This window comes from Hemiscyllium ocellatum, chromosome 23, assembly GCF_020745735.1.
Source record: "Hemiscyllium ocellatum isolate sHemOce1 chromosome 23, sHemOce1.pat.X.cur, whole genome shotgun sequence".
Taxonomy (NCBI): domain Eukaryota; kingdom Metazoa; phylum Chordata; class Chondrichthyes; order Orectolobiformes; family Hemiscylliidae; genus Hemiscyllium; species Hemiscyllium ocellatum.
In genome coordinates this window covers 29,552,825-29,573,270 of record NC_083423.1, presented here as the reverse complement: position 1 = coordinate 29,573,270, position 20,446 = coordinate 29,552,825, and the positions used below count along the sequence as shown (strand labels likewise).

Sequence of the window (20,446 nt, the reverse complement as noted above, 5' to 3'; positions counted from 1 at the left end):
TCACCCTCACTGACACTCTCACTGATTCTCTCACTCGTAGACCTTCCCATTTGGGGCTCTCGTACTCTTTAGCCTTCTCGGTGAGCTGCTCATGTAGGTCCGCACTGCTGACACTCCTACCTGTGACCCTGCTTATCAACCTCCTACTTATCAAAAATACAGGTCATTGATCCTCCCACTTGCCAACCCTCTCACTGGCTGCTTCCCTCTCCAAATCTTTGGAGTGAGAACAGCAGGTTTTAGAGTTGCACAGATAAAAATGTAATCTGGAGATGTGGTAACCTAGTCAGGATAGGCAACCTTGTGAGGGTGAGAGTCACCTTCTTCCAAAGAGGCTACAATAAAACTCAACATGTAACTCAAAAGAGTGGACAAAGTGAAAAATCACACAACACCAGGTTATAGTCCAGTAGGTTTATTTGGAAGCAGTAGCTGTCAGAGCACTGCTCCTTCACCACCTGACGAAGGAACAGCGCTCCGAAAGCTAGTGCTACCAAATAAACCTGTTGGACTGTAACCTGGTGTTCTGTGATTTTTCACTTTGTACACCCCAGTCCAACACCGGCACCTCCAAACCATAAAAGGAGTGTGCTACTGAACTCATCACAGTGACTACATTCTCAATTTTCCTGCTACTGCTGGCAATCCAATAAATGTGAGGGTGTTTTAAAATGTGATTGAGGTGAAGAAAATGGACAATAGTAAAAACCATAAACAGACTTAACTTTCATTTATTATCACATCCCAATGTTTTTTCACAATGAGTGGGTTGAATACAGTCAATGTGGTTATGTGGTAAACATAGCCAATTTACAGATAGCAATTTCCAGCTGCAAGTGAGACACCACACTTTTGCTGCGTGGGTGAAGAAAGATTTTTGTTTCAATTCATTGTGCCAATGTATGTACTGCAGACAAGACTGGCACTTATTATCCATCTCTGGTTACATCTAAGAAGATGGCATTGAGACATCTTGACCATGTTCTCCCACTGAGCTGCAAGGTAATAATTCTAGGACTTTGACCTAGCAATGAAGATAGAATGAGTAAAAATCTCCCAGGTTGGAGGGATGGGCAATAAATGTCAGCTTAGCTAGTGACAACCACACTCCATTGAGAGAAGAAAACGGTTCCTTCTTTGTTTCCCTGAATTATTTTCTTTGTCTTTCTGATTTTACACATGAGTCTAAGAAGTTAAAAGTATTTGTAAGATTTTTTTTCCAAATTAATCTGGAAAGTACACGAATACTTCATTCTCCCCCTTTTTGTTGTTAAAAGAAATTATGAAATAACCTTAACTGTGCTGAAAAATCAGATTCCAGTTTCCATTCTTTAATAAAAATCTCTCTGTTATGCATTTTTATGACTCAACCTGTAAGCCTAGTGAGCATGGTGAGAAACCACCCTAATCAATTAAGCTCACAGTGCTCCTTGTGTTCAATGAGTGAGAACTGTAGAAGTGAACAAACACCCCAATCATACATTGAAATAACGATTGGGAAAGGTAAAGTAATTTGCAAAATAATTAATGCATGAATGAGGAGTTGTAGGGTTTGTGGACAAATTTCAACAAGTTGCTAACTTTTGCACTATAACTATTTCCACGATCCAATATGACAAAAGCGGCCAAAACATAAATGCTTGCAGAGAAATGATCAAGCTTCTAAAATATGCTCCCTTTATGGTAAAATGTAGTCGTGGATTCATATTAATGGTTTGAAGTATGAACCTGATGCCTGGTTTACCACAATTTCAGTCTCAAACTGGACAAGTCATATTTCCATCCATCACATAAATAACACTTCAACAAATTGCTTATGAACTCAGTAATGACTCACAATAAAAATCCTTGGTCATTAGCATTCTTCAAACTGTTACAACTGAAGAGAAAGATTGGAGACATAAAGAGGATGTCTAGCCAGCTGCAGTTTGTCCGTGTCTAGTGTGATTCACCAACACCTTTTTAAAGTCTCATTTCTTGTGTAGTCTGAATATTTTGGCACCTCTCACAAAGCTCCCACAGAAAGGTCACCTCAGTAAGAGCATACTAATTTTTTAAGTAGAGACTGAAACATCAGACTGTTTAATGAGGAATATTGAAACATTCACACAGGATTTTGAGCCTATGCTAAGTCTTTTCTCAGATTCAGTGTCACCAGCATCTTTGATCCCTTATCCTTCCTAATCTGAATTTTACCTTAATTGCTTAACCTGATAGCAAGTCTTGGCTTGTAGCAATGCAACTGCTTGCTATGTGAACTGGATATTGTAATTTCATGTGCTTGTTCTGCTCTTTGGTGACTCCTGTGGCTATGCAATTTGTGACCACTGAGGTAGATCCTGTACCTGCTTAATGTTTAATTCATACACAATTCCTCTTGTTTGAAAGATGGATTAACTAACACAGTGGTGGGAAATGGCTGACTATATACAAACAAGCTGATTTGTTTTAGATAGAATATGCGAGTGAGCAAAATAATATTTGAATAGTTGCTTCTCAGAACAAAGTATAACTCGAATCCCTATGGTGTGGAAACAGGCCCTTCAGCTCAACAAGTCTGTACCAACCCTTTGAAGAATAACCCACCCAAACCCATTCCTCTACAATCTTAAATTTACCCCTAACTAATGCACCTAACCTACACATCCCTGAACACTATGGGCAATTTCGATGGCCAATTTACCTGACCTGCACATCTTTGGATTGTGAGAGGATACCAGAGACCCTGGAGGAAACCCACTCAGACACGGGGAGAATGTGCAGCCTCCACACAATCGCCCAAGGCTGGAAGCAAACCTGGGTTCCTAGCGCTGTGAGGCAGCAGTGCTAACCACTGAGCCATAGTAGATGATTATTTGAATAGAAACAGTGCCCTCTTGAATGTCTCAATTGACTCTCCCTCCACTACCAAATCCTAACCACTTGTTGTGGGGCATAAAATTCCTCTCACATCGCATTTGCTATGTTTGTAAATCACTTTAAATCTGTCACTCCCGATCCTTTTGTGTGTGGTAACACTTTCTCCCGATCCAGATCTCTCATGATTTTTGAAAATTTATAGCGGATCCCCTCTTAGCCTTCCTCTCTCCAGAAGAAATATACCAGCCACTCCGATCTACCCTCACAAATGAACTTTCACATCTCTGGAAACATTTTTGTAAATCTCTTCTGTACTCTCTCCAATGTGTTCACATCCTTCCCAAATTGTGACAGCCAGAACAGTACACAATGTTCTGTCTGAAATCTAATCATTGTCAAGTATAAATTCAACGTGATGTTCTTGCTCTTGTCCTTTATGCTTTGTTAATAAAGCCCAGGACATTGGGTGCTTCATTAGCAATGAGGTAGCACTCCATAGCCCTCCACTCCACCTTCCCACTGCCAGTTGATTCAATCATGCAGTGACAGAATGGTCAGTTTGCTTTTCCCACAACCAGCATAGTGAGTCTCCTGCTTACTACTGGGTGAAGGGCAATGGCAACCGGATATCACACTGAGGGCCTGAGTTGGCAACAGGGCCATCCAGGACCTTTACCACCCTGGTCTTAACTGTGAGAGTGTTAGGAATGCAGCATGGTCCCTACCCAGCACCCTTTTGTTTGATTAAATACCTAATGCCACCAAAATGGCGAAAGGGGAGGACCTAAAATTTCCCCCATATTACCATTAATGTTGACCTAATGCTGCATTTTTGGGTGACTAGAGTGTCAAATGTTGGTGGACCATTGATTGCGCTATGGGATCAAAATGTCAGCATTCTTCCTTGTGAGATATGATCTGACAGCTCAGGCCATTGAAAGGTCATCAAAGGAATCTTACGTGATATGTATTAACCTCTTAGCCTCTGACAGGCATTTCAATGGAGTTCCATTCTACATTCCCTTGAAAGCAGAATAGTGAGATCAGTATTAAATCAACTCTGAGCTGATCCTTCTATTCATATTTGATCTTTAAAAAAGATCCTTTTCTCTCACCTGTAATTATTCTCTCTCTTCTGAAAATGGTTGGGACCTTAAACATCATAGTTTCCTGAATGTTTGTCTCTTTCTAGTCCCCCTATTGTCACATTGTCAGATATCCATTCAGATTCTATTGGCCTAATGCCCAGAATTCAGGGCCAAAATCTTTAAAACTGATCAGCTCCTGCTGGCTTTTAAAACTTCTTCAAAAAATAATCTTTCTGGACACTTTTGACATTCAACTCTCGATTCCTATTCAACACAGCTTCTGACCATCATCAACAACAATTCCTGTCCTTACTGGGTCATCATTGAAGCTTATATTTCTGAACCAAATCCTCATTCAATCCAGGATGAGCTGCTCAAGCGTAGAAGCTGTGATTTGAAAAAATAAACAAGTTGATTTTTAAATGTAGTGTTTTATATTGTTTTATATTTAATTTATTAGAGCCACTAAAATAATAAGCACTGAAATAACAATCCAGTCTGAGGTTTTTGCATTGTGATTTAGCCCATTAAAAGAATGAGTGAGGATCTAATTGAAACTTACAGAATACAGGTTGTTCTGTTATAACATGCATTTAATGTGAATTTACTGGAACGTCATTGACAAATTGGGGAAGCTGTTTCTAAAGTGCGAACTTTTAGAACGTGTGTTGGCTGTAATGCGATTATAGTGCCAACAGCCTAAGCGCTGTTTCGCCCAAGAACACAACCATTGTGTTCTAGAAGAACTGACTGACTGTACTGAAAGGCAAGGATAGAGTGGACACTGGGAAGATATTTCCATCAGCAGGAGAGATTAGGACCCGAAGGCAGAGCCTTAGAGTAAAGGGAAGACCCTTTATAACACAGATAAGAAGAATCTTCTTCAGCCAGAGAGTGTTGAAGCTTTGGAATTCATTGCTACAAAAGGCTGTGGAGGCCAAATCGTTGAGTATATTTAAGACAGAGATAGATAGGTTCTTGATTGTCAAGGGAAGAAGGCTGGAGAATAGAGTTCAGAAACTTATCAGCCATGATGGAATGGTGGAGCAGACTTGATCACAGAATCCTTACTGTCTGGAAACAGGCTCTTAGGTCCAACAAGTCCACACCAATCCTCTGCAGGGTATCCCACTCAAACCCATTCCCATACCCTATTGCTCGACATTGACTAATGCACCAAATCTATGCATCTCTGAACACTATGGGCGATTTGAGCATGGCCAATTCACCTAATCTGCACATATTTGGATTGTGGGAGGAAATGCACGCAGACACTGGGAGAATGTGCAAACTCCACACAGTTGCCTGAGACTGGAATCGAACCTGGATCCCTGACACTGCGAGGCAGCAGTGTTAACCACTAAGCCACTGTGCTGCCCCACATTTCTGCTCCTTTGTCTTATAGTCTTATTTGAACATTATGATTATGGAACAATAGTGCATCCTGCAATTAATACTTAACCATATACAAATAATGAAATATTAGGATCATGATCTTCCTGCTGGAGGGAGAAATGTGTTTTAGGTTACACAGTTTGACTTTATATAGTTCAGTTGATGTTTGATGTAAGGATATATTTATATTACATAACAAAACAGTTACAGCAATGGTTCTTTTATTGCTGTTATTTTTCCAATTCTTACTTGCTAGAGAGCTATTCTTGGTTCAGTTTGAAAATTAGATGAGAAAATCTTGGGTTGGAATCTTCCCGGGCCCTGAACAATATGGACTATGATGAGAAATTTGGGAGAATTGCATGAGAGGTTGAATGATGCTTTTCTCAACATCAAAACCAATAAGAGCAACAATAAAATCAATTATTTTCCAATTAAGTTTGAGACAAGATACTCACTACTGTGTGGTAAGAGACCAATTAATGGAATTACTTATTATCACTCATTTTTTCTTGAATGCACCTGATTAGTGTGCACTCTTCTATTCTCCCACCTGCTGGATAGAATCTAGATACTGAAATGAAACTTGGGGAGGTTTCTTGTTTATTCCAGTGTAACTTTCCCACATAAGTTACTGGTCAATGTTCCAGTTGTGTCATTGAGAAAGCACAGTGCTTTACAGTGACAGGTCCACCCTCAAGTGATTGATGACTGCAGGCAACCCTGACAAGCTGCCTGGCTTTGGGTTTGCAATAAACATCAAGGCAAGACTGGAATGCTGCGAGCATCCAGGTAGGCTCAATGGGCATGAGGATTAGAGTGGTGCTGGAAAAGTACTGCAGGTCACGCAGAGACACGACCCGAGGGCAGAGCCTTAGAGTCAAGGGAAGACCATTTAGAACAGAGATGAGGAGAAACCTCTTCAGCCAGCCCAATTGTTTCCCACTCCTCAGATGCTGTCTGTCCTGCTGTGCTTTTCCAGCACCATTCTAATCTTGACTCTAACCTCCAGCATCTGCAGTACCCACTTTCACCTCAATGTGAGTGAGCACTAAGAGAGTGAGTGGGCAGTCCTGCAATGCAGCCTGCATCCAATCCATGAGCTGGGTGCCTGTCCCTGTGTGCTAAATGTAGTTGCTGCAGCATTACCATGCTAGTGGCTGGTACACTGTAAAGTGCAGCATTCTGTAAGTGGATCAGAGGTGTGTCGTGATAAGTGAGGCCGGTGCATATCAAATGCCTGTGTTCATGGACACAGGGTGTGTGTGGTCACTGCTCATTGGGTATACACTGAGATGTTAGTGCCGGGTGTCTGACTGAAGGAGCAAGCAGAGAATATTTGCCAGAATATAGTGAAACTCAGCCCTTGGACTTCTTGCAGGCCATACAGGTGAAATGGTTACTGGAACCTTTCTGCCAGGACGTAAGTCTCAAGGTTGAGACTGATTGTGAGTCTCGAGGCTGGACAGGGCAGGCAGCATGGGTCTGGTAGCAGTCTTCCCAGTGGCAGCCTCTCGGTTGGGCCGATATCTCTCTGGGTCAGCAGTTCTTTAACGCTGTCAATATAAATGGCCACTGCTAGGGCTGCTCCCTTGCAGGAGCACATGGCAGACTCTGGTGTTTGGAATGGTAAATGCTGGGACTCCATCCTTCAAACATAGAACTTCGGAATACAATGGCCATAACCTCCACCAAGGTAAACCATTGGGAGGCCACCTGTATGTAGTTGTTGGCCTCCCAATTGATGGGGGTGGGGGGCTGCTGTTACCAGGCACACTTTAAATTGCCCACTTGCTGCCATTGCTGCTACCGTTGGCAGGAGAGCATTGGCGAGCTGTCCTACTGTGGCTCCCAACAATTGCCCATCCTTGCCATTTCCAAGCCTGGTGCCCAGGGCTTGTCCACTGTGTCGGTGCACTGGTCTCTCATAATATGAGGAAACAGAGTTGTAGTTCTTCCCCACTATTCACCACAATTTCTGTTCTGACCAGTTGAGAGAGGCCACAAGGTAGTTGCAATTTGCTTCTCATAAAGCAAGAATAATTAAGAATTCAATTTACAGCATTTGTGTTTACTTTCAACTGGCCAGCATAGATTGTGCATGGCAAGAGTTCAGGTCAGCAAGTTGTTCTTTTCGCTCAAGTGCCATCTGAAAGGTTAAAAAAAAGAAAGCCTTGCATTCATGAAGCACTTTCCGTGAACACTGGACATCTTAAAGTGCTTTATAGCTCATGAAATATCTTTGAAGCTTCTCCATTGTCATAATAAGAAATTTGGCATCAATTTGCTGAAAACTACTTGAAACAGTGACGTGTTTCACGGCTTTTGTGATGCTGACTGGGGGATAAATGTTCACAAGTGCACAGGGAATAACTCTCCAGTTCTTCTTTGAAATAGTGGCAAGGGATCTTCCATGTCCACTTGAAAGGACCTGCATTTAACATCTCACCTGAAAGACAGTTGCTCCAACAATGGAGCGGTCTGTCAGCTCTCCACAGGAACACTGACCTTGATTTTTATGCTGATGTCCTGAAGTGGGTCTTGAAGATTAGAAAAATAACCTACAGAACCAGGAGAGAATAACTTGGAAAATGAAGAAAACAAAAGAAATGAATAGAATACAGGTTTAATTTACTTAAAATTTAGGGTCTCTGACAATGGCCAGAGCTGAGATCACTTAACTGCAGAGGAGGGGTGGATGTGAGGTGGGTGGTTAATCATGATATAGGGAAGAGTACAGGACAATAACAATGTAAGTTGCATTACATGGGACAGCTGTCTTTTTCTGTGAGTTGGAGTTGAATTTTATAGGGCCTGAAGCTGCGATTCTTAGCATTGTAAGAGAAAGGACAGATTTTATGTTTATGTAATACTGTCTCTCCTCAGGTTTTATAGTTCTTTTCTAATACTTTCATCTTTTTTTCCCAGGCAAAACTGACCTGATCAATAACTTGTTACTTGATGCTGGATTTACAAGTGAACTTGTAACAAACTATTGGGCAAAACAAAATCCGTAAGTTCTGACTTTCCATTTCATGTGACTTGTAATAGGGTTTACTGTCTCATTTGAGCAGGCATCTATCTACACCATAGGCATGCATTTACACATTAAGACATAAAATGTTACATCTTTTTTATGCAACTGTCCATACAGAAAATAAACCACAGTGTTGTGCGAGTTTTATAATATGATGCTTTCACAGGTGTGAATGAAACGGATTGAGTCAATCCCTGGTATCTGATGTGAATTTTATTTCAGTGATGCAAATGACTAGTTAAAAGGATGGAGCTGAGGTGCTTATGTATAAGGAGGGAACAGGTTTGTGTCTGTGTTCAGGGAATTGAACCAGGCTTGTTAATTACTTTAGTATGTTATCTTGTGTGGATTAATTATTAAATATATGTTAGATGTTTTAAAAATGATATAGTATATTTTTAAAAATTGCCTTTGTTATAAAGCTGCGGCTAACTTAAATCTTCAGACAGCCACCTGGTGGCATCATGTTGCATGAGCTGGGTGAACTGTGTTGCCATTGGGTGGATTTGTTCCACATCTCCTTTAATGTTGGGACCTTCAAGGTCTGCTTAGACAAGATGTGATTTTTGGTCATGCTAGTTTGAAGACACCTGATCTCAGAGTCTGAGCAGACTCAGGCCTGGTTAGTACATGGATGGGAGACTGCCTGGAAATACCAGGTGCAGTGGGGCCTGTGTGGTTGGTGGTTAGCTTTGATGTTTAGTGAGTGATGCTAAGAATGCCATGTATTCAATCCACAGACTGGCCAGTGCTGCTAGCTTGGTGTTTTCAATTGAATCACATACTTACATTGAGGTTCTGAGGCATCCCTTTCCTTCCCCATCTCTCTGCAATTGACACACATTGGTGGAAATGAGCTGTTCAACTCTTTTTTTTTCTTTCCACGCCGGTGCTTCCATGCTCAAGATACCTCTGTCAAAAAATCTGCTACATCCATCTCCCAAGGAGGAGAAGAAACACAAGAAAAAATGTTTGATGTAAATCCTTATCTATTACTTCACATGTCCTAGTTGACATAAAATCACGCAGACTGCAGGGCTGTGCATCAAATGCTCCATTGTACTTTGCCAGTCCACCAGGGGAAAGGCCAGGCTAACAGATGGATATTCCTTCAATAGATAAGCATTAAAATGAAAGTTGGCATCTCCGGATGTGTGAGACTACAGCACCACTAGGCATCGGGGAACTAGCTGAGGGATACTGATTCATCTCCAAGATTTGGTTGGCAGAAGATAGGTGGTGTAGCTGGGGGGAGGCTGTGGGGTCATCAATGTCACATAGCCTTATCTGTCGAGTTTATGGAAACTCGTTTGGACCTTCTGCTGGTATCGAGTTATTTGTTAGAATTATCTAATAAAATATTGTAACATTAAAAGAAATGTTGCTTATTCCATGAGAGTAATCAGGCATGAGTTGCTTCTGTATGATAAATATTGTAACTAAGCAGATGAGGATCTCATTTAAGATCCAGATTTGTTCTCCCACCAAGCACCTTTTGAAATTATCCTGTTGGATGGAACTTAATGTACTCCTCTGCTTTAACCCTCCTGAGGCCTAATACCTGACACATCTATCGTTTTGGAGTTTGTAATAAGTGAGGCTGAAATATATATTTAGCTTCCAGCCTGACCAGGGTGTGCATTGGCACCAAGTCACCAAGTTGGTACAAAATGATCATAAATTTCTCACAGGAGTATATTGGCATCAGAATGCACTGCAATACTGCTTTGTGCTTTGCATTGTTTTAAATTAACTTCCATTGATTCACATAAAGTGGTACTATCATGAGCTATCGTTATATTTTTGAAATCCTGATAGCCAGAAGCAAGTTAGTTTTCTGGGAAGTCTGTTCTTGAACTGAAGTAGACTACCTCCAAACTCAGGACAGTAAATGTAATCTATCAGGAAACTCCATTCATTGAAAATTATTTAAATGTTTTTGACTTCTTTTGGGCAAACAGACTTATGAAGAATGACAACCAAATTTAAAGATATTGTTTTAAAATGATTATTCCTTTGATTCCTTCCAAAACTATATTGAAACAGAATAAATGAGTTAAATTTCTATTATGTTTACTGAATGTCAATTCTTCTAACTTTGTACATCTGTTCAATCAATAGTTGCGTTTTCATTTTTAGTGGTGCCAATTTCAGATCAGTTCAGGAAACCAAACTATTTACACAGTAGTTATTATTTTCTTTCACCATGTCACGCTGACATTATTTCCTTATAATTCAGCAGCAAATATAAATAAAAAACATGTGGAAAATAAAGAGAGAGAATGAATGTATATCCAGATACGGTGACTCAGTGGCTAGCACTGTGGCCTCACAGTGCCAAGAACCAGGCTTCGATTCCAGCCCTTGGACGACTATCTGTGTGGAGTTTGCACGTTCTCCCTGTGCCTGTGTGGGTTTCCTCTGGGTGTTCTGGTTTCCTCCCACAATCCAAAGCTGTGCAAGTAAGGTGAATTGGCCATGCTAAATTGCCCATAATGTTCAGGGATGTGTAAGTTGGGTGCATTCGTAAGGGGTAAATGTAGAGTAATCGGGAGTGGGTCTGGTGGGATACTCTTCGGAAGGTTGGTGTGGACTTGTTGGGCCAAAAGGCCTGTTTCCACACTGTAGGGATTCTACATATCAAAATCTAGTTAAACGTTATGTTTTTGGTTTAAACATTTCTTCCAACAAACTTTGAATCGTTTCATGAGCTGTAAATAACAACTCTGCAATTTACTTTTTAAAAGCTATAAGTGTAGCTTTATTTGCTGAGCTTTATTAAACCTGTCAATAAAATGAGAATAAATGTAATCAATATTATTAAATTGATGTTTACGAAAGTGTAGGTTACTTGTAACTAATAGAAACTCAGCTTACATTTTCAGTAGACAGGACTTCTGTTCCTAGTCTTAGATGATTTCCCTTAGTCAAGAACAATGTTAGACCTGCTTTCTTGTTACTGCCCAAGAGTGACAATTATGCCTGGGAGACAATGATTGGTCACAGTAGCATTTTTTTGAAGTTACCCAAGCATTTGCAACCAATCAACCTGTGACACTGTGGACAAAATGGGCCCTTATAGGGTCAAGAGTATGGTTCTGGAAAAGCACAGCAGGTCAGGCAGCAACTGAGGATCAGGAAAATTGACATTTCAGGCAAAAAGCCTCTACATCAGGAATGAGGCTGGGAGCCTCGAGGGTGGAGAGATAAATGGGAGGGGATGGGCTGAGGGGGAGGTAGCTGAGAGTGCAATAGGTGGCTGGAGGTGGGGGTGAAGGTGATAGGTCAGAGAGGAGGGTGGAGCAGATAGGTGGGAAGGAAGATGGACAGGTAGGACAGGTCATGAGGATAAGCTGGAAGTTGGAACTGGGGTAAGGTAGGGGAGAGGAAATGAGAAAACTGCTGAATCCATATTGATGCCATGGGGTTGGAAGGTCCCGAGGCGGAAGATGAGGCGTTCTTCCTCCAGGCGTCGGGTGATAAGGAAGTGGTGATGAAGGAGGCCCAGGACCTGCATGTCCTCAGCAGAGTGGGAGGGAGGGGGATTGAAATGTTCGGCCATGGCGGGGGTGGTTGGTTGGTGTGGGTGTCCCAGAGATGTTCTCTGAAGTGCTCTGTGAGTAGGTGTCCTATCTCCCCAATGTGGAGGAGACCGCATCGGGCGCAATGGATATAGTAAATGACACGATATAGTAAAAATTAAATTACTTTTGCAATCAAGACTCCTGCCCACCCTCCGTGGACTCCTCCACCCGCTTCCAACACATACCATCCACCTGGACACCCCGTGGCTGCCCTCGACCTCTTTATTTCCAACTGCTGCCGAGACATTGACTGCTTCAAACTTTCCACCCCCCACTCCCACTCCAAATTCTCACCCTCAATGCGCAGCCCTCCACTCCCTCTGCTCCAACCTCAACCTCACGATCAAACCAGCGAACAAGGGGGATGCTGTGATTTCTCCTTCAAATCCCCCCACTTCCTCCAGATGAAATGGGTAGCCATGGGCACCCGCATGGACCCCAGCTATGCATGTCTCTTTGTCAGCTACGTGAAACAGTCTCTGTTCTGCAGCTAAACCAGCAGCGCTCCCCACTTTTCCTCTGCTACATTGATGACCGCTTCGGAAAATTCATCAACTTCACCAACACATTCCACCCTGACCATAAATTCACCTGTGCACTGACCTCTACACTGCTGAAGTCAGGCACCAACTTGAAGACACCTCCTCCTACCGCTCCCTCAATCACAACCTCACCTCCCCCCCCCCCCCACCTCATCACCAAACCATCATCTCCCAGACCGTCCACAAACTCATCATCTCAGGGATCTCCCACCCACAATGTCCAACCTCAGTTCAGGAATCCCGCACTACCCGGTTCTACCTCCTACCCAAGATCCACAGCCTGACTACCCAGCTGACCTATTGTCTCAGCCTGCACCTACCCCACCAAGCTCATCTCCATCTACCTCAATACTGTCCTGGCCAGGCGCTCCCCACGTACATTCAGGACACCACCCATGCCTTCCACCTCCTCCAAGACCTCCATTTCCCTGGCTCCCAACATCTCATCTTCATCATGGACATCCAGTCCCCTACACTCCTCCATCTGCCATGACCAGGGCCTCTATCTTCAGTTGACACCAGCAAGCTCAACCATAATTGAGCTGGGCAGAGCAGAAATTCTGTCTTTCTCAGTCAAACCCTGAGAGCTTCTGCCAAATAATATGCCTTATCCCACGCCCATCTGCTCCCTGATGCAGTCTTTCCCAATCATCACTGTCACATTCTTCCATTCTCCTCTTTGCCCATGAGACATTGGATAGTATCCACAGCTTGCTGGTTTGATAATAAGGCCCAAAATCCAATATTGTGCCCCTTGGGCCTATCCATTTCTTCCACCCCTGGCTTCACCACCAGTACCCTTCCACTGGCGCACTAATTTGTTTGGCTGAACTGGTCTTCACCCTCAACAATTTCTCCTTCAAATCCTCCCACTTCCTCCAGATGAAAGGGGTAGCCATGGGCACCCGCATGGGTCCCAGCTATGCCTGTCTCTTTGTTGGCTACATCGAACAGTCTATCTTCAGCTACACCAGCACCACTCCCCACTTTTTCCTCTGCTATATTAATGACTGTATCAGCGCCACCTCATGCTCCCATGAGGTGGTTGAACAGTTCATCAACTTCACCAACACATTCCACCCCGATGTTAAATTCATCTGGACCATCTCTGACACCTCTCTTCCTTCTGGGACCGTTCCACCTCCATCAACCGTGACCGGTTCAACACTGACATTTTCTACAAACTCACCGACTCTCACAGCTACTTGAATTATACCTCCTCCCACCCTGCCTCTTGCAAAAATGCTGTCCCTTATTCCCAATTCCTCCATCTCCGCCGCATCTGCTCTCGGGAGAACCAGTTCCACCACAAAACACACCAGGTGGACTCCTTCTTGAAAAATTGCAAATTCCCCTCCCATGTGGTTGATGATGCCCTCCAACACATCTCATCCACCTCCAGCACCTCTGCCCTAGATCCCCACCCTCCAACAGCAACAAGGAACCCCCCTATTCCTCACCTTCCACCCACCAACCTTGATATGCATCTCATCATCCTCCGTCATTTCGGCCACCTACAAACGGACCCACCACCAGAAATATAATTCCCTCCCCATCCCTATCTGTTTTCCGCAAAGACCATTCCTTCCGCGACTACCTCGTCAGGTCCACGCCTCCCCCAACAACCCACCCTCCCGTCTCGGCACCTTCCCTTGCCACTGCAGGAATTGCAAAACCTGCACCCACACCTCCCCCCTCACTTCCATCCAAGGCCCCAAAGGAGCCTTCCACATTCATCAAAGTTTCACTGCACATCCACACGTGCCATTTACTGTATCCATTGCTCCCGATGTGATCTCCTGTACATTGGGGACACAGGATGCCAATTCGCAGAGCGTTTCAGAGAACATCTCTGGGACACCCACACTAACCAACCCTCCCGTCCCATGGCTGAACACTCCCAGTCTGCCGAGGACATGCAGGTCCTGGGCCTGCTCCATTGCCGCTCCCTTACCACCCGCTGCCTGGAGGAAAAACACCTCATCTTCCATCTTAGGGCCCTCCAACCCAATGGCTTCAATGTGGATTTCACCAGTTTCCTTATTTCCCCCCTCCCTCCACCCCCCCCCCCCCCCCCCCCCCCCACTCACTTTACCCCAGTTCCAAATTCCAGCTCAGCACCCTCCTCATGGCCTGTCCTATCTGTCCATCTTCCTTCCCACCTATCCGCTCCACTCTCCACTCTAACCTATCACCTTTACCCCCACCTCCATCCACTTACTGCATTCTCAGCTGCCTTCCCTCAAGTCCCACACCCCCTCCCATTTATCTCTCCACTCTCGAGCTCCCAGCTTCATTCCCGATAAAGGGCTTTTGCCCGAGACATTGGTTTTCCTGCTGCTCCGATGCTGCCTGACCTGCTGTGCTTTTCCAGCACCACACTCTCGACTCTAATCTCCAGAATCTGCAGTACTCACTTTCACCATATCGGATCCTGACTCATCTGCACAAAACACACAGCACTTCTTCAAAACTTAATATTGATTCACGTTTAACATTTAACATCATAAATTTAAAGTTAATCCTGCCACGATGGTTCATCCCCTGCTCAATTAAACCTGAACTACTTACATTTTATCCACTCCATCTATCGTATGATTGGTTGAACTCCAGTGGTTTCCAAAGTGCCGGTGGGGATCCCCAAGTAGGGCCTGAACTGAAACCTTGGGGTCCTGAGTTCTGAGGTACCAATGGCTGCCAGGAGTTCTGTCTGAATTATATTAGCTAATCTCCTGTCCTAACAGACTCTTGCTTCCCTATCCTCCTGAATTTTCAAGCCTTGACATAGGGTCACAATGGGGCAGCATTGATCGACTCTCCTTTATTCTGTGTCCCTTCCTGATCATCCTCTTTCTCCACCTTTCTCCCTCTCAGATCATATCTTCAACCTCAATCTGTTAACTGGGTTGATGAAAGGTGCCTCTCTTTCTTCCTGTCATAGCCTTTGTTATCTCCTTGCTTAATCTCCTGAGAAATTTGGAAATTAGGATTTGGCTGGATAATTCTTTTTTGACTGGCACAGTAGAATGGGCAATGTCCTTCTGTACAGTAATGTCGCTGTCTTTCTCTAAACCCACCTATGGCATATTGTCTTCTGTTTTTGTGGTATACCTTGCCCTCTATCAAAGGTATAAGTTGCTAATTGAGTAAACAAGTGAAGAAATCTTATGTCGGAAAGACACATAGCAACTTACATGAAGAAGGCTACAATAGTAAGAGAGAAAGGGGAAAAGAGTAACAGAGAATAGGCAGGAAGCTTCAAGGGGAACAACGTGCAGTGGACAAATACAAGGGAGAGGAACAAACAAGATTATTGGGTGGTTGCAACGAGATGCTCAATTTTATCAGTCATAAATTCCATCCTCGCTTTTGTATTTTCACTGTGCATTGATGCATCCCCATTAATTGTGAAAACTATCCATCTCACTTGGCCCATTATAACCACATCGGTACATTGTGTCCTCTGAGAAGGGACTCCATATTCAGAAAATGATAAGACAGTTTTGTTATAAATGTAATATAAGAATTTAAAATGGAAAATATTGACAAACAATGTGCTTTGACATATTAGTTTTGCTAAATACACAGCACAGTATTCAGTCTAGCTATTATTGTGCATGTTCTATTCAGGGTGCTTGCTAGCTGAACTATGTGCTGTTCCACTATAGTAAAGGCAATGTCAAAACAGATCAATTCTAATGTACATCTGCTGCTGTTTTCCTTAAAGAGTCATACCTAACATTATTCCTTTTAGTTGAATTTTCATCATTGTAAAATGTTTGGTTAAAGAAATCCAGTTGCCCCGCGAATATTTTTATTTGCTCTGTGTGTTTACCAAGTAACAGGCTATTTATTCAAAATCTGGAAGTGTTTCACAAGAAACTTATCTCTGACACCAAATTTCAAAAGTAAACCATTTTAACCCTCATGGAACCCCACAAATTTAGTATTTTTTATCATGGTGTTGGGAAGAAATTACAGAGAGTTGTGAACGCAACCCAGTCCATCATGGAAACCAACCTTCCTTTCATTGACTTTGCCGACACTTCCTGCTGCCTCAGGAGAGCAGCCAACATCATCAAAGACCTCGCCAACCCTGATTATACTGACCTCCACCCTCTTCCATTGGGCAGAAGATACAAATGTTTGAAAACACGGGTCAACAGATTCAAGAACAGCTTCCTCCCCATTGTTATCAGACTTATGAATGGACCTCTCCTATGTTAGAGTTGATCTGTCTCTGCCCTTTCTCTATAGCTGTAACACTGTAATCTGTGTGCCATTCTATCATACATAATCCTTCATCCAAAATCCTGGGGAAGGGAGGTGGGGGGGGGTGAGCAGTTGTTTTTTGGAATTTGGATTTCGGAATAAATGACATTTTCACAGTGAAGTGAAAAAAACAGCTAACAGAAGCACGTGTGGATATTATGAGCACTGAGACACACTTGACGCCTTCCGGTGTGGAGTTGGCTTACCTGGTCTCACGCCCAAATGATGCTCCACACTCCACAAAAAATGTCAGATTTCGGAGCTTTTCGGATTTCGTAATTTTGGATAAAAGATTGTATACCTGTATTACCCTGACAAACTTATGTAGGGTCTGATTTGTCTGGTTATCATGCAAAACAATACTTTCCACTGTACCTTGGTACACATGACAATAATAAATAAAATCAAAATTAAAGTTAAACCTGCCATGATAGTTCATCCCCCGCTCAATTAAATATGAGTGAGTGGTTTGAAACTGAACTCACCTCCCATCGTTTATGCCTTGGTAACACTGGTTGCAATGGACACTGATTTGTCCTTGGTAACTGTTGTTTTAGCAGTTAGCTTTTAGAAATCAGTTTTCCTCAAAGCAGCCTGTCACAAAGAGATTGACTGCTTAGGGAAACTGCTGATACAAATTACCAGTCAGCTTTTGGAATTTGCCAGGTCCATACCAAAAGGTGCTCCAGTGACTTGCTTGTCCTTTACCCTGGCCCTACCCCTGAACACAAGGCATGCGCTCCTGGCACCATTATGGATCTCTGTGCCTTTAAGATATTTTGGGGAATTTCACTGCAAGATGTGGATAAGGATGAGGGATATATGTTGGTCCCCTTGAAAGATAATTTGATGCCATATCAACATTCATGAAGTCTGGTATTCCTTTACAAACAGGAATGAGGCTCCACACAATGCCAAAAAAGATTTACATTTTCACGTTAAGTTAGACTGATAGTGCATGTGAGAGGATTCTGTGATTCTACTCAAGTCATTAAATTTTTCTTTGTAAAACAGGGCCGGTGTTCTTGCAAGATTCGTAGCGACTGATGGAGGAATTACAAGGATTTACCCCAAAAGGTAGGACTTTTGTAATGAAGGATGCATGTCCTTGTGTCAGTTCATTCATTACAGCTAATTACAAGTCATTGAGGATCTGAGATTTATCCTGTGGTGATGGTGGGCGAGCTATGGAGAAGTGGGTTCAATATACGGGCAGTGAGGATGGGAGTGAGTCCAGAGTATTGAGGGTAGTTGAGGAGGCTTATAAGCCGGGGAGGAAAATGAGAAACTTTGACTCTGAATTAATGATAAGGCTTTTGAAAAATGTGGAGTTGGATGCTGTCCACCCACATGGGTTATTCTGATAGATGGCTGGTGGAAAATCCCTCATTTCTTGGATCTCCCTTGGATTTGCCCTCAACTTGTGAATGTACTCTCACCATATGGATCTGCCTTTCCTTCCTCAATCTGTCCTCACTTACATGGTCCGTGCTAGCCACTTGAATCAATGGTCTCCTCCAGGATATACCTCATCTTGTGGCTCTGTCCTCACAACCTGGAACCATCTACCTGGATCCATCAGGCCCTCACTTTATTGATCCCAAGATTCAGGAAACCCTAGGTGAATGCAATTAACTCAATTTTGACTCAGTTTATTAAGGGTGAAATGTAACAAACAGAGTCAAAGTAAGAAGGCCTAGGTTCTGGTCCCAAGCCCCAGAAATTTGGCCATTGCCAAACTCAAGGTTGGCAGACTGTACTTAAAACAATGCATCTTTGATCCACCAATAGGAATGACAGAGTGGTGCCGGGATGAGGAAGAAGATAAAACCTCATTTCTTCCATTCCTTCTGGTGCAAGTAGGCCTCAAGTTTGAATGTACTTGATTACTTCTGGGATCATTTACAAGGATGACCCTGTGCCTTCAACTAGACTTTTTTCAAACATTTTTAGCTGGCAAGAATATTTGTGTGGCCTTAGAAGGTTTGTAGTGGGTAAAACTTGAAAAGTTGTCTAGGAAACCAGACAGGTCAATACTGTGTGGATGTTATTCACTTCCTTCAGAAAATCCCTGAGATTCTTACAAGGGGCAAATCTGGAAAGAAATGAGTTATGTTCCATTTTCAGCTGCCCTCCAGCAATTCCATTAGTAAAGGCACAGTGTCTGATGGGAATCTTGGTTGTTTGCCTAAAATTCAAAGTTATTGCTGATTGATCAGTTTAATGGATATAGCAGATGCTTATAGGACTCAAGGAGCCCTAGAAAAAATGAAGTCAATGCAAACAAGGGTTATAAATCTGCTGGTTGCAGTTATTGCTAGCTCAAAGAAAAATGATTCTTATTGCTGGAGGCCAATCATTTCATTTGAAGGAGTTTGCTATTGGTTCCAGTCGTGACCTCAGCCAGACATCCTCAGCTGCTTGGCACTGTCCGAACCCTAAGGCTAGAAGTGATGACTCCACAATGTTCAGAATCATCGACAGCACCTCGGAACCTGAAACAATCAGTGCATGCATGCAGCAAGACCTGAACAATATTCAGGCATGTTAAATGGCAAATAAAATTCATGCCAAACAAATTCCAAAGAATTATCATCTCCAACAGGAGAGAATCTAATAATTTCCCTTTAATATTTATTGGTATTACCATCATAAAATTCTTCTTCATAAACATCCTGGAGGGCTACTATTGATAAGACACTTAACTGGACCAGCCACATAAATACTATGGCTGCAGGAGCAGGTCAGAGACTCGGAGTTCTGGGTATCTCACCTCCTGATTCTTTGAAGCCAGTCCATTATCTGCAAGGCACATGTCAAGGGTGCAAAGGAATATTTTTCATTTGTCTGGATGGAAGTCGAGGGGTATATTGTTTATAGGATTTGGGATATCATGTTGTGGCTGTTCAGGACATTGGTGAGGCCACATTTGGAATACTGTGTACAGTTCTGGTCGCCCTGCTATATGAAGGATATCATTAACTTAGAGAGGGTTCAGAAAAGATTTAACAGGATGTTGTCAAGACTGGAGAGCTTGAGTTATAAGGAGAGGCTGGATAGGCTGGGAATTTTTTCACTGGAATGCAGGAGATTGTGTGGTGATCTTATAGAGGTTTATAAAATCATGAGAGGTATGGAGCAGGTGAATAGCCAAGGATTTTTCCACAGGATGGGAGAGTTCACAACTATAGATGGTATAATTTTAAGGTGAGAGGAGAAAGATTTAAAGGAAGTCTGAGGGGCAAATTTTTCACAAAGTATGGTTCATGTATAGAATGAACTGCCAGATGAATTGAAAGATGTAGGTGTAGTTGCAACATTTAAAAGACATTTGGACACATATGTGAATAGGAAAGGTTTAGAGGGGTATGAGCAAAACACCGACAAATTGAACTAGTTTAGTTTGGGAAGCCTGTTCGGCATGGCCAAGTTAGACTGAAGGGTCTGTTACCGTGCTGTATGACTCTCAGTAGCTCCAACAGCACTTATGAAACTCCACATCATCCAGGGCAAAGTGGTCTGCTTGATTGGAACCCAATCCACCACTTCAACATTCAGTCTGTCCCCTACTGGCACATAATGACTTCACTGCATATCATCTATAGATTGTACTAGAACAACTTGAGGCAAAATCCTGGAAGTGCACCCCTCTTCCCCCTGCCTCAGCCT

At 42.9% G+C, this 20,446-nt stretch overlaps 1 protein-coding gene across 3 annotated transcripts in view; it reads left to right on the top strand.

Moving 5' to 3' along the window:
* The window catches only part of LOC132826725 (voltage-dependent calcium channel subunit alpha-2/delta-1), a 668,330-nt gene that overhangs the window by 607,274 nt on the left and 40,610 nt on the right, over positions 1-20,446 (top strand). For all 3 annotated transcript variants that reach the window (XM_060842844.1, XM_060842843.1, XM_060842845.1), the window contains 2 exons: positions 8,271-8,355; positions 17,792-17,854. In XM_060842844.1, coding sequence (XP_060698827.1) covers positions 8,271-8,355; positions 17,792-17,854 — 148 coding nt within the window. The remainder of the gene's footprint in view (positions 1-8,270; positions 8,356-17,791; positions 17,855-20,446) is intronic.